This window comes from Patiria miniata, unplaced genomic scaffold, assembly GCF_015706575.1.
Source record: "Patiria miniata isolate m_02_andy unplaced genomic scaffold, ASM1570657v1 HiC_scaffold_21, whole genome shotgun sequence".
NCBI lineage: Eukaryota > Metazoa > Echinodermata > Asteroidea > Valvatida > Asterinidae > Patiria > Patiria miniata.
Window position 1 is genome coordinate 723,766 of NW_024037060.1, and position 12,146 is coordinate 735,911.

At 39.3% G+C, this 12,146-nt stretch overlaps 2 protein-coding genes and 2 non-coding genes across 4 annotated transcripts; 1 reads left to right on the plus strand and 3 right to left on the minus strand.

The window, feature by feature from the left end:
- Positions 1–1,246: 1,246 nt before the first annotated feature.
- LOC119729766 (histidine triad nucleotide-binding protein 1-like) lies at positions 1,247–4,073 on the minus strand. The gene is made up of 3 exons (XM_038202506.1): positions 3,942–4,073; positions 2,725–2,829; positions 1,247–2,241 (listed from the first exon to the last, which is right to left on the minus strand). Exons 1-3 carry the CDS (start codon positions 4,050–4,052, stop codon positions 2,077–2,079), a joined length of 381 nt encoding a protein of 126 aa, XP_038058434.1. The 5' UTR covers positions 4,053–4,073; the 3' UTR covers positions 1,247–2,076.
- Positions 4,074–4,824: 751 nt separating this feature from the next.
- On the minus strand, positions 4,825–8,894 carry LOC119729705. The gene is made up of 3 exons (XM_038202392.1): positions 8,447–8,894; positions 7,638–7,864; positions 4,825–7,330 (listed from the first exon to the last, which is right to left on the minus strand). Exons 1-3 carry the CDS (start codon positions 8,665–8,667, stop codon positions 6,357–6,359), a joined length of 1,422 nt encoding a protein of 473 aa, XP_038058320.1. The 5' UTR covers positions 8,668–8,894; the 3' UTR covers positions 4,825–6,356.
- An 808-nt stretch (positions 8,895–9,702) lies between these two features.
- On the minus strand, positions 9,703–9,894 carry LOC119729903. The gene has a single exon (XR_005271303.1). It is a non-coding gene; the product is annotated as a U2 spliceosomal RNA (small nuclear RNA).
- Positions 9,895–11,240: 1,346 nt separating this feature from the next.
- LOC119729901 lies at positions 11,241–11,432 on the plus strand. The gene has a single exon (XR_005271300.1). It is a non-coding gene; the product is annotated as a U2 spliceosomal RNA (small nuclear RNA).
- The last annotated feature ends 714 nt before the right edge of the window (positions 11,433–12,146 follow it).

Consider the following 12,146-nt stretch of genomic DNA (forward strand, 5'->3'; position numbering starts at 1 on the left):
GACAGACTTTTGTACGGTTTTGTCTTCATGGTAAACTGGCTTCGGATGAAAGCTTGGGATAAAACACTCCTGTTAATAATGGTACCTTCATGTGAAAAAGTTTAGTAAATTGCAGAATGAAAAGTTGATCTCGAGTAGTTTTTTTTTTTTCAAATATTACACATCTCGTATCATTCAGCTGCCAAGCATATATAGCCTAGTTATCTATTTTCTATTTAATATACATGTACATGTATAGTATTCTACTTCAGTTGTTTAGCGAATCGTAGCAAAGATTGTAGAGTATGGACAATTTCTGGGGAGCAAAAAGAAAAAGAAGCAGAACAAGGTTAGTGCATTCAAGCTTCCAACTTCAAAGCATTTGTTATTGATTGGAATCATCAAAATTGAAACTGGAAATAAAATCAAATGAAAGGAAACTTGGTGTTTTTTGGTGATTTTTTGGGTTCAACTTCCTTTTGTGCAGCATACTTCTGTTTGGAATGTATCCCTGTCTAACAATATGATGTTTATTTTAATTTATTCACACATATGCTAGAACGAATTGATCAAATATGACAATTATCCATGTGAATGACCCATGTCAAAATTCCAACCGGGAATGTTATGTCTTTTCTTTGCACAGGTTTCAGAGGGTATGATTATTTGCATGGTAAAAATAATTTTACATTACTGCATGTGAACCAAGGTCACTTACTGCAACCAAAATTTGAAACAATATACTGATCCATGAACGCCAACTCCCTAGGCCGTTGGCTGGGAACCATCCTCAATCCTCCAAAATTGTGCACTTATGTTCAAATGAAGGATACCCACTGCCCCAATCCTTCAAAATTGTCAGACAGTCCTGCCTCTCAAAATGCATTCATCCTCAATCCTCCAAAATCCTCCTCCTTTCAAATACCATTCATCCTCAATCCTCCAAAATCCTCTGTTTCTCAAACACCATTCATCCTCAATCCTCCAAAATCCTCAAACACCATTCATCCTCAATCCTCCAAAACCACCATGAGGATTTTGGAGGATTGAGGTGGGTTAGGGTTAAGCCCCGCCCCATTGTTTTGACCAATCACAGCTGTGCTTCATGCTTGACATGCTTGCACACACGGCTGGAACACGCAGTGTAGCATTGAGGTGCGCGTGTCTTTGCACAAGTGCGCAGTGGGCGCGGAGCCTATTGGATCAGTTTATTGGCAACAATCCATCCTCCGTTTCCAAATGATTACAATTTACAAATGACACAAGATTTCTAAGTCTGTGACTTTCAAGTTACACTTGCTTTTATTTGAAACATTCCAAAGTTTTTAACAAGTTCAGACTTGTAATCATGATCCGAGTTGAGCATGAGGCAAAATTAGAGAGTTCATACAGTCATGTTCCTAAAAAGTATCTCACTAAAAAATGTTCATGTTTGCAGTTCACAACAAACAAGAACATGTACTTGGCAAAGAAGTAAACAGAAATTAGAATACAATCCTGATAATATGTGACGAGTGGTATCCATCTGTTTGAAAATAGATTGATTCATTTTCATACACCAGCCGAACCATTTACAGAGCCAGATCCAGCTTTAGCTCAAGGATGGGGGTTAGCTGTCAAGGGGGGGGGGGGGGGGAGTTTAGCAGGCATGTGCTACTTTTTCTCTGCATGATTTTCCTATATTTTTCAGCCAAAGGCCACATCCCTGATAAATCTACCTCTGCTTAAATAATCCCCAGAAAATTTTGAAGAAATCCCAGCAGCCTATTTTTATGGAACTGAACACAGCAGAAATGTCTGATTATTCACTGAATGCTGAAGTTACACGACAAATTAAGTGGCAAATGTACTGCTGTATCAGAAACTTTTGGGTTATGAAGATTTGTGCATTGGACTAGCGCTCTGGAACAGTTCTATGCGCATCCTTGCAGTTATTGCTGATATCACTTGATTAGTATAACAAAGGAAAAAGAGTATTCCATCTGACTAATTTCATGCTTTATCTGAGATTAACAATCTCACCAATTCCAAATTTCAAACGGATTGTTTAAAAATCCTGACGACAGGAAAAATCCTGACAATAATTTGTAAATTTGTTTAGCAAGGAGGCCATCCCAGCTGTTGCCCCCCGATGACGTGCAGATGTAGATGGTAGACGCTCTGTGCTCCGTGTTTCCCGTCGTTGATGACGACACGGAAGCCTTCGGTCAGGCCTTCTTGTTTGGCTACTGTATTGGCAACAAGAAGTAAGTGCCCCAGGAGCTAGAAAAGAAAGAAAATGTACGAAGAAACAAAGTCATGAACCAGAAAAAAAATCCTTCAACATGAAAAGTATGCAATGCCACCAAAATAAATCTGAAGAGCAAAACCCAATACTGAATCAAATCCAACATGTGGATAACAAGATTCAATAACTTTTACTTCAAGATAAATGCGGCAAGTGAAATTAATGCACACATCTTATAAGGGGATCATGTGATAACAGAATCTGAATTCTGCATTAATCTGTAATTTTTCATGCGATCAAAAGGACAATGGCAACTTTCGGCCGCACAAAAGTTGGAGTATACAAAAAAAAAATACACTTCACTGTCCAAAATTGTGTACCTAAATCAAGACAATTTCATGAATATTTAATGGCACTGCTATGATTTATGGCGAATTGTTGGTCCCTAAAGGAAACTTGTTGAATCTTGATGTGTACACAAACAGTTGGAATACAAAACTGAACTACTATTTTTTTACCTCTTTATCTGCAGCCTCAGCCGTTGATAGTTGAGAGATTGGCTTCTTGGGTAACACCAGGAAGTGGGTCTTAGCCACAGGTGCAATGTCCCTCATAGCTATGCACTGCAATCAAGCAAATAAATAAATGATAAAATTTTTTAAAAAATCATCAAAGCTTTCTGATTTTGCAGAAGCACATGTCATCACTCATGCACACATGTTTCTTCTTTAGTTAACCATACAATTAAAGGTTTTTTTCCGGCCTTCAAAGTCCACCAAGGAAAGGAGAGGGAGGTTGGTTGCCCATGAAGCTTATCGACAGCAACTGTAGCTAAAACAATACTGAAACAAAGAATGTACACACATATACAACAGCACTTGGTTAAAAATGCTTCCCAACCCCAGAATCGGGACTTAACATGTCCAAAACGAACACGAATGAACATGATGAAGGGTAAATTTCTTCTTTTTTTAATTCTAAACGGTAAGTTAACGCAAGTACTACCATCTTCATTCTGGATCTCTACTGGATCCTGAGGTGAGGGTAAAATCAGATGGTTTTGATGTGCAAGATCTAAAACAATAATGAAAAGCAGTAGCACTTTCAGTTTCACTGTAATATGCACCATCTTGCTTACAGGTTAAATTTACATGTGTTGCTGTGTTCGCATCGCCAATCAAAAACTTTTGCGCTTCCACCAACAACATGCGTTCATTCCAAAATGGACCCACGTCTAGCAAGCGTGTTCCTTTTGCCCCATGAACAAGATGGCGCATATTAATGTGAAACTGCTTCTTGATAGGGGCATAAAATATAAATTCCTCTCCCGAACCACTTCTCTTTTTTTGCCTTAAGCTTAAGCTAGTACTAGCTACAGGTAACACGGTAACATTTTTGCAATGACATGGATGATACAGCGGGAAAAGTCACTTTCATGACTTTATAAACATGATAAAGTTTATGCGTTTGGAATCAACTACATAGTTTGCTAAGATACCATGTTAAATATCAACTAGCCACATTTTGTGGAAAGAGAGCAGGGTTTTGTTTTACAAACCGAACTGGTAAAAACATAATTAATAAGGTGGCCTAGTAAATACTACATAGCATGCATAGCGCCCTCTGCGGTTTTCTTTCTTTTTCTTTTCTGTCTAACTTCCCAGCTTTAATATGCGTTATTGCATTAAGGAACAATCCAGCGCAACTGTAAATAAGTTTACTTTGTACTACAGACCTGCTCATCTTCGTACAGTATGTCACTTGGGATTTCCTTCCTAATGATCTTGCCAAAAATCGTATCGCCTCCCGGCTGCGCTGTTTGAGCTTTGCTGACTTCGTCCGCCATTTTTATGAAAAATGTGAAGTTTCACAAAGATAGAGGGCGTTTGCATATCTCCGCTGCGCTTCCGCGCCGCGGTCATTTTAAAATAGCGAGATCGCAAAACCTAAGGAACGAAACTAATTCCGCTAATCGCCCCCCCCCCCCCCAACATGCAGAAAAATACGTGTAATCTGGTTATGTGTGGACATTTGGGTTTTTTTAATATCTGAAAATTAATTTATTATGAAGTCTTTCTCCGGTAGCTTGAGTAATTCCAGCTCTAATGCCTGTAGGCATTAGAGCTGGACTTACTCAAGCTATTCTCCGGAATTCCCCTTCAAAATATCTCAAACACTTGTCAACTTGCTAATCCACTGATTAGCTCTGTTGGGTACATCGGCCAGCAATACCTGAGCCACACTAGCGGGGCTATCAACTTGCTTGAGTAAAACAACTTAACTAGTAGCAATCAAATTCATCCAGAAACTCCTCAATCACATCTGAAAAGTTTGTTTGGAGTTGAATTTCAATTTGCTAAAGTAGGGCAGTTTCGATCCCCAAACATCCATTTATTTTCACCAACTGAATCAGTAAAAAGGGATATGTTGGTATTTATATTGCCTTTAAATGGAAATTATCAGTATCTGTTATCAGGATAATTTTTAAAAAATAGGAATAACATCAGAAGCAACTGAGCTAAGAAATGCAAGTGTATGCTTAAAAATTTGATTTTTATATTTTTTTATTTACACAATATGAAACTAAAACATTTTGTTTTCATTAATATATTTTTTCAATGTATTTTCTATTAAGCATTCACAGTAACAATACAGGATATTAAAATAACAATATGAATTTGGTAAGTTTCGAATTAACTGACCTTGAGTTAGATAAATATTATAATACAAATACATGTCATTATAACCATCCATAATAATAGTCTGTCAGAGTTGGTTGTGAAAAGCATTTTCCAAAAACCACAATACCTCAGGGTTTTACAATGAAAGTTCAATACTTATCAATCCAATCATCAAGACTTTGAAAAAAAGTGGAATTATAATGAAACAATTCGAATTTTGTCTCTACAAACAAAATATGGAGTTGAGACTTGGATATCTATAATATAGCAAGATAAAATTGTACAGTCATGTCAACTATCTTACTTGCTAACAATTCTTCCTAATTTTCTTAAAACTAGATATATATTTAAGTAATGTACAAGCAATCAGTACGTAGTGAATACCCAAGTAACAAATCAACTAAAAACACCATAATTGAAGCAAAAATACATCTACCCGCACTTATTCTTCATATACATTTTATAAAATAGTGCTTGAAATTAAGAATGCAACCGAAATATTTTCACTTTCACATTTCTATAATTAATTATGCACAAGCATTATTAAAAACACATACATTTGATGTAAATTTAAGTACACTAATTTGAAAATTAATGATAAAACAGAAAATACATAAAATTATACTATAAAAAAATCAGATCAAAGAAAGACATATCATTGCACCCATATTTTACAAGAATAAACAAGATTACAATTCATTGTGATTAAGTTTAAGTATTTACAAAAGTTTATTTCACTTTGCTGATGTCAGATTACTCATTTCCCATAGTCCAGAGGCTGTCTACTCTGATGCTATTCACAACTTTTCAAAACCAGTTTCGATTTTGAATTTTGAACTTTTTACTACATGCACATGTACTTCCAGAGCCTCCAAAATTTTAAAAACCTTTATCTTGAAAGTTAAAAGTCTTTTGTGTGGCAAGAAAAAAATATTATCTTTTTCTCTTTATGATGCTGGTACTACAATAACTAACATTAATCCTTCCCAGTTTATCAATGATCATGTTAAATTGAACCAAGAGGGTTAATGTAGATAAACTACACAAATGCCTTTGTTAAAAAAAACTTATACCTGCAGTAAGGCCAAATTTAAAAAAAAAAAGTTTGGCGTCCCTGCCCACTTGCTTTTTTGAGGCGGCCTCCTTTTGTTTAAACCCCAAAAATGATAAATTTTAAACAGTGACTTCATTTAGGCCTCTTTGTCTGTTGCATCAAGCCCATTTAAAGCTGGTATGTGATTTCCCGAGTCCAATGGCAGCCATTTAAAAAACAATTTGACATGGACTCATGATGTATCAAAAGTATTAGTACAATGATAGGCATATAACTCACATACAATACATGTAAGCACGATACGGTACATTTTGTGAACATCAGGATGAAAAGTTCTACGTTCAGGGTGGATACCCCCCCCCCCCCCCCAAACAGTCTCGGGTCAGAAAATGGGTGAGACAAAGTCTTGCTGCATCTAGGCTTCTGACTCTCCAATTTTGTTGTCAGTAGGCAGGACAGATGGTGCTGAGCTCTGAGGATTGCTGGATAAATCCCTGGTCTCCTGGTAAGGGGGTGGGAGATCGGAAGGCTGCACTCCATCCCCATACTGTGGAGGATTGGGCGGAGGGCCAACATAGGTGCTTGGCATGGGGTTGCTGGCAACCGGCATCTGAAAGTTTTGGCCATTATAGGGATTATAGTGCACGAAGGACGCGCCTTGCTGGGTTGGATACGGTCGCTGGGGGTTCCCTGGCTGGCCAGTGGACCCATAATGCAACGGGACCTGGCCTTGAGGTTGACCTCCTGTAGGTTGACCCGGGATGAACACATACAAACGTTCGTTGTTGGGAACAATGAGGTCACCATACAGCTCGCAACGCATCCTTTGCTTTTCATTGGCCGCCTTGACAAGGCAAGGCATACGAACCAGGTCAATGAGCCACCCGAACACGAAGATGCCTGCCGTGCAGAAGTATAACAGCCCGATGGCAGGACCGCTCAGGTAGAATCGATGGAACCCAAGAATGCCGAAAGGAAAAGCATAGATGTAGGCGTCGTCGAGGTGACGCGTCCAGGTGCGATTCTCCTGAACCTCCTTGTTGTGGCGACTGACGAGGCAGGGCATTCGCATCAGGTCGACCAGCCAGCCCACCCCAGCTAGTCCACCAGTGCACAGGTAGGCCAACCCCTGACCGAATCGACCCATGTAGAAGTGATGCAGGCCTAGGAATCCAAACGGAAAAGCCAGCTGATAGGCATCTCCAAGGGCACATTCCTGGGTTATCTCCACTACTTCTCCGTTCCGGATCCTGCGGATTCGGTCGTTGGCTTCCCGAACCAGGGACGGCATCCTGAAAATGTCAGTCAGCCAGCCAATGCTACCAAGTCCCACACTGCAAACATAGATCACTCCAAAACCTGTACGCCCCAAATAAAACTGATGCCATCCTGCATAATAAATACCAATAATGGAAAAGAAAATTAACAGTTTGCTAGTCACAAGAATAATCTCTAGTTTTGGCTCAAAATGTGACATTAGTTTTCTCCATTAACTTACATTACAGAGGACCCCAGATTCTATGAGTAGAATTTAGTATGAACTTTCATTTAGTATGAACTAATATTAAAGTGATAAATTCAAAGTTACTTTTAAAATTACCATATGGACCAGGCAGGTTTTTTTTCATAAATGGAGTACAATCAATCAACCACTCAGAGTCAACCAAAGAGGATCAGGAGGAATAAAAATGCATACCAAATAATCCCATTGGAAACCACATCATGTAAGCTTCGAAAAGCGTCCTCTCTCTAAGGTCCATGAACCGATGGTTGTACTGGCGTGCCAGGCAGTAACCATTCAGCACAATCTCTTCCTCTTCACGGTTAGCCTTCTCCACTAGCCAGGGGAGTCTGATCAGATCAATGAGCCACCCAAAACCAAGCAGACCCAGGGAGAACAGGTACATCCATCCAAAAAAGTTCCTGGAAAGGAGGCAACAAATGAAATTTTGATGACTGAGAAAATACATACACAGTTGATGGGTCATATTGCTTCAAAAAGTGTGGACTTAAGAAGACATATTTGAACATTTGTCTGTCAACAAAAGTAGCTTCAAGTAAATACAATGTCCTTGGAACAGCATCAAATTTGGGGTTTATCATGTCAAAAAAATTTAGTCTGAAAATGTGTAAACCTTTGGGACATTATAAAAAATTCAAACGAACATCTTGCCTATTAAAAATTGATTTGATATTTTTTTCCAACAAATTTAGAAGAAAAAATAAAGCTACCAACATTTCACAAAATACCTTTATCAATATAAATGAACAAGTAATTACTAAACAATGCTTTTAAATTTATGCTTTATTTATTTCAAGTTTATGGAATATTCTTGTTTTCATTTTTGATAAATCAATCATGGAGGTAGAATTTCGTTCCTCAGTTTTCTAAGGGGGAGGGCATAGCCCCCCCCCCCCCCCCCCATCCTGGCCAGTTCTTCTGCACAAAAAAAGTATATATTTTTCTTGATTAATCTCTCATTTCATGAGTTAATTTGTGTATACCTCTTCAAGTAGAAGTGATGAACTCCAAACAATCCAAACAAGACACAGTAGATGTAGGCTTCCAGAAGACTTTTTCGCTGGATGGCAATTCGTTGCAGGGTTGAAACTCCCTGTACATGAACCGGCTGGGGTGATGCAGGCCCAACCATCGCGCCGTGTGGGTAGCCACCGCTCGGCATTCCGTTAGAAACAGGCAGAGCTGGAGCCGCTGAGTTTTTCATAGCGGAGTTATTTATTTTCGATACGAATACGGTCTGGGTCTAGAGATGTGCAACTCCACTCTCGCAACACTGCAACAACACTATAAACTAGCTGTTGACATGGTTGATATATAAACTGCACGTCTTTTCCCTATCGCGTCGGGTTAGATATTAATTTGTAAGCAATGACAGCAGAATCACGAGAGAATACATCCAGGCACAATGTCAACAAACCGCTTACACACCGTCACGTGCATATGATAGCTTGGTGCCTTGTTACAGAATGTACAAGTACACATCATAATAAGCCTGGGTACCTGTGAATTTTATTTTTAACCGATGACATCATTTTTACGCCACTGGTCGCTGCAAAGAGCGCCCGCAGTGTTGTGAATGTGAAGAGCATGGAGGTACGACCATGCAGCGAAAATCAGCCGGGAAATTTGCTGAAACACTAAAGATTTTTTCCAGTGGGAGGGGGCGGAGGAAGGGGAGGGGCGCGCCCGGGCGGTCCGCCTTGGCCTTTGGGGCGTCAGACCCGAAAGCATGTAATTGAGATAGAATACGGTACGGGTACACTGGGGGGGGGGGGGGGGGGGACTTTTCAAGGCCCGGGAGGCCGGGGGAGGCGTTTTTTCGGCGCCCTCCCCCTCCAATCCGCCGGTGATGTCTTAGCTCTCAACTTCATTCACAGATGGTATAGTTTCTAAACTTTTATGGCAAAAACGTGGCGCATCCCTTAATGTAGGCATGTAGGCCTATACTGGCCTTATTTTTCTTCTAAGCAAGCGCAGCCTATGCAATTACCCACAAATTCAACAACGAACTTGTACAAACTGTTGGAAAATTTTGTTTTGACAAAAAAAAAATCGTTTTCTTTCATTTCATAAAAAGGTATTTACACAAGATACATTGCGATGCTAAAAAGGGGCTAGACCAGCAGCGAAAAAAATGAACATCATTTTCACTGGGCCCCAAACGTACTCACGGCACCGTATCCTGGCACCACACTTGCCGGCCCATAGTACATAATACTTTAGATTCTATCTTTTGATTGATTGTGGGGCTGTTCCCAGCTACAGTGCTATACTGGGTCAACCCATGGTCAGGGAAGCAAGCTTCACCAAGACCCGGTTCCAAAAATCTCGTGAATAACATCGCAGCTGCGCTGTGGCACTGCCGTCAGATGTTAAGCTGACGAGAACAGATACTTTCACATGATCTTAGCCAGGAAGGCCGAGAAGCGATGCTCTGGAACGGTTCTGCTCGATCTTTTATAGAGAATTTGGGGTTACCTAAACGTTTCGTCAACGAAACAGACGCAGGTTAAACGTTTTTGCCTTGGCCTTGTCCCGACTTGGTGCGTGTGCATCCGTTTCCTGTACGTTTTATGTCTGTGACTCATTCAACGCTTAACTTACGTTATAGAATGGCTATAGTACGTACAGAACAGACCGTGGTTCAAACAAGGAACAGGAAAAATGTTCGACTGAATAAAAAAATCATCTGTACCAATTATTGAGCCGATTTAAAGCATGCATTCCCGATTTTGCCAGTTTTCTTCTACATGTTTAAAAAAAAACTCACTGAACGCAAAAGGCGCAGATAGGTCTTGCGTCGACATTTAATTGCTTTCAAACAGTCCGCAGGTCTACAGTGCTCAATTTAATCATAAAAAAGGTAATATTTTATAAAGAATATAATTATGATGACATGGAGGTAAAGTTTGGGGTATAGTGTACATTTTTTTCCATCAAGAGGGACATTATAATATAATATGCATTGTACATGTATTTGAAAGGCCGTTTCGAAGTACATGCATTGCATCATAGAGCTAGGACCTAGCTCTATGATTGCATCATTGCGTTCAGCCTCATCAGCGTGGTATCACTGACAATAGTGGTCAATCATCCATCAAAAGCAAAGTAGGCGATCGTCAACAATGAATGCAGTCAGTGGTGGTGGTACGTACTACGGAAGCTTGAATTGCCTTACGCGATACCGCGTTACCGTGATAATTTATCACAGAAATCCGGAATTCAAAGATAAATCCTTCCTCGATACTGCGTTACTGTGATAATTTATCGCAGAAATCCGGAATTCAAAGATAAATCCTTCCTCGATACCGCGTTACCGTGATAATTTATCACATAAATCCTGAATTCAGAGATACGTATTCCTCGATACCGCGTTACCGTGATAATTTATCACAGAAATCCTGAATTCAGAGATAATCCCTTCCTCGATACCGCGTTACCGTGATAATTTATCACAGAAATCCGGAATTCAAAGATAATTCCTTCCTCGTTACCGATTTGTCTTTGAATTCCGGATTTCTGCGATAAATTATCACAGTAACTCAGTATCGAGGATGGATTTATCTTTCAAATCCGGATTTCTGTGATAAATTATCACGGTAACGCGGTATCGCGGAAGGCAATTCAAGCTTCCGTAACGTACAGAGGTGTTGTGGCGTCAGCAGTGGGATGGGGCCGGCCGGGGAACGTTGACTCAACGTTTTTAAAATTGCGCTGCGTTTAGCAGACGTTTTGTCTCGTCTCCTATATAAAGAGGAGCAGAACTCATTATTGGGCATCGCTTCTCGGCCTCCTGGCTAATATCATGTGAAAGTATCTGTTCTCGTCAGCTTAACATCTGACGGCAGTTGCTACAGCGCAGCTGCGATGTTATTCACGAGATTTTTGTAACCGGGTCTTGGCGAAGCTTGCTTCCCTGACCATGGGTTGACCCAGTATAGCACTGTAGCTGGGAACAGCCCTCACAATCAATCCAAAGATAGAATCTGAAAATAACCGAAGAATTATATATATATTCTTTTCATAAAACAAAACCTAATGAACTTTTTAAATTTTCTTTTCAAAATAGGATGCATAAACTTGAGATAGAGTCCTATAAATTCTCTAAATGTGTTCTTTCAGCATCGTTCACATTCTGGCCAAGACAAAACTTAATATCTAAATGAATCCCTCCGAAAAAAAACGCTGTTCACCGGTCTTTAAAAAATCATCAATACAATTACCACTACATGATTGCAATCATCATTAAAAGACGACATAATGAAATAATAGTACATTTTCTTTTGAACAAATATCTTGATAGAGATATCTAATTACATCAATCTACACTTTGTATTTCAGACTAAAATACAAGCTATGAAGTTCTATGCCAGAATTATACAAAGATTATACAAAATATACTCCATAATGACAGCCTTAGTGAAAATGCACTCCTCTTTCCTCATATTTCATTCCGAAAATGAATATTATGAGCGAACACCCGGAAAAATAAGAAATTCAGAAACAGGACTCAAAGCGACCGTAAAGTAAATGCAGAAGTTAACTTATTTCACATAATTTTGGTGGGTTTTGTTTTGTTTAACCAAACTATTCTTAACATACACCGAGAATCTGATTCACAAAATTTACTCCTTATTCTCCAAGACATGATCATGATAAAGACCTGTAGATTAATCAATTTTT

What these genes read in the sequence shown, in the direction of transcription:
- LOC119729705 (XM_038202392.1), bottom strand. Translation starts at nt 8,667, where the DNA reads ATGAAAAACTCAGCGGCTCCAGCTCTGCCTGTTTCTAACGGAATGCCG. An exon ending in CATCACTTCTACTTGAAGAG is followed by an intron (nt 7,865 to 8,446) that starts GTATACACAAAT and finishes CCTCCTTTCCAG; the next exon opens with GAACTTTTTTGGATGGATGT. An exon ending in GTTTCCAATGGGATTATTTG is followed by an intron (nt 7,331 to 7,637) that starts GTATGCATTTTT and finishes TTTATTATGCAG; the next exon opens with GATGGCATCAGTTTTATTTG.
- LOC119729766 (XM_038202506.1), bottom strand. Translation starts at nt 4,052, where the DNA reads ATGGCGGACGAAGTCAGCAAAGCTCAAACAGCGCAGCCGGGAGGCGAT. An exon ending in TACTGTACGAAGATGAGCAG is followed by an intron (nt 2,830 to 3,941) that starts GTCTGTAGTACA and finishes GCTTGATTGCAG; the next exon opens with TGCATAGCTATGAGGGACAT. An exon ending in CTGAGGCTGCAGATAAAGAG is followed by an intron (nt 2,242 to 2,724) that starts GTAAAAAAATAG and finishes TTTCTTTTCTAG; the next exon opens with CTCCTGGGGCACTTACTTCT.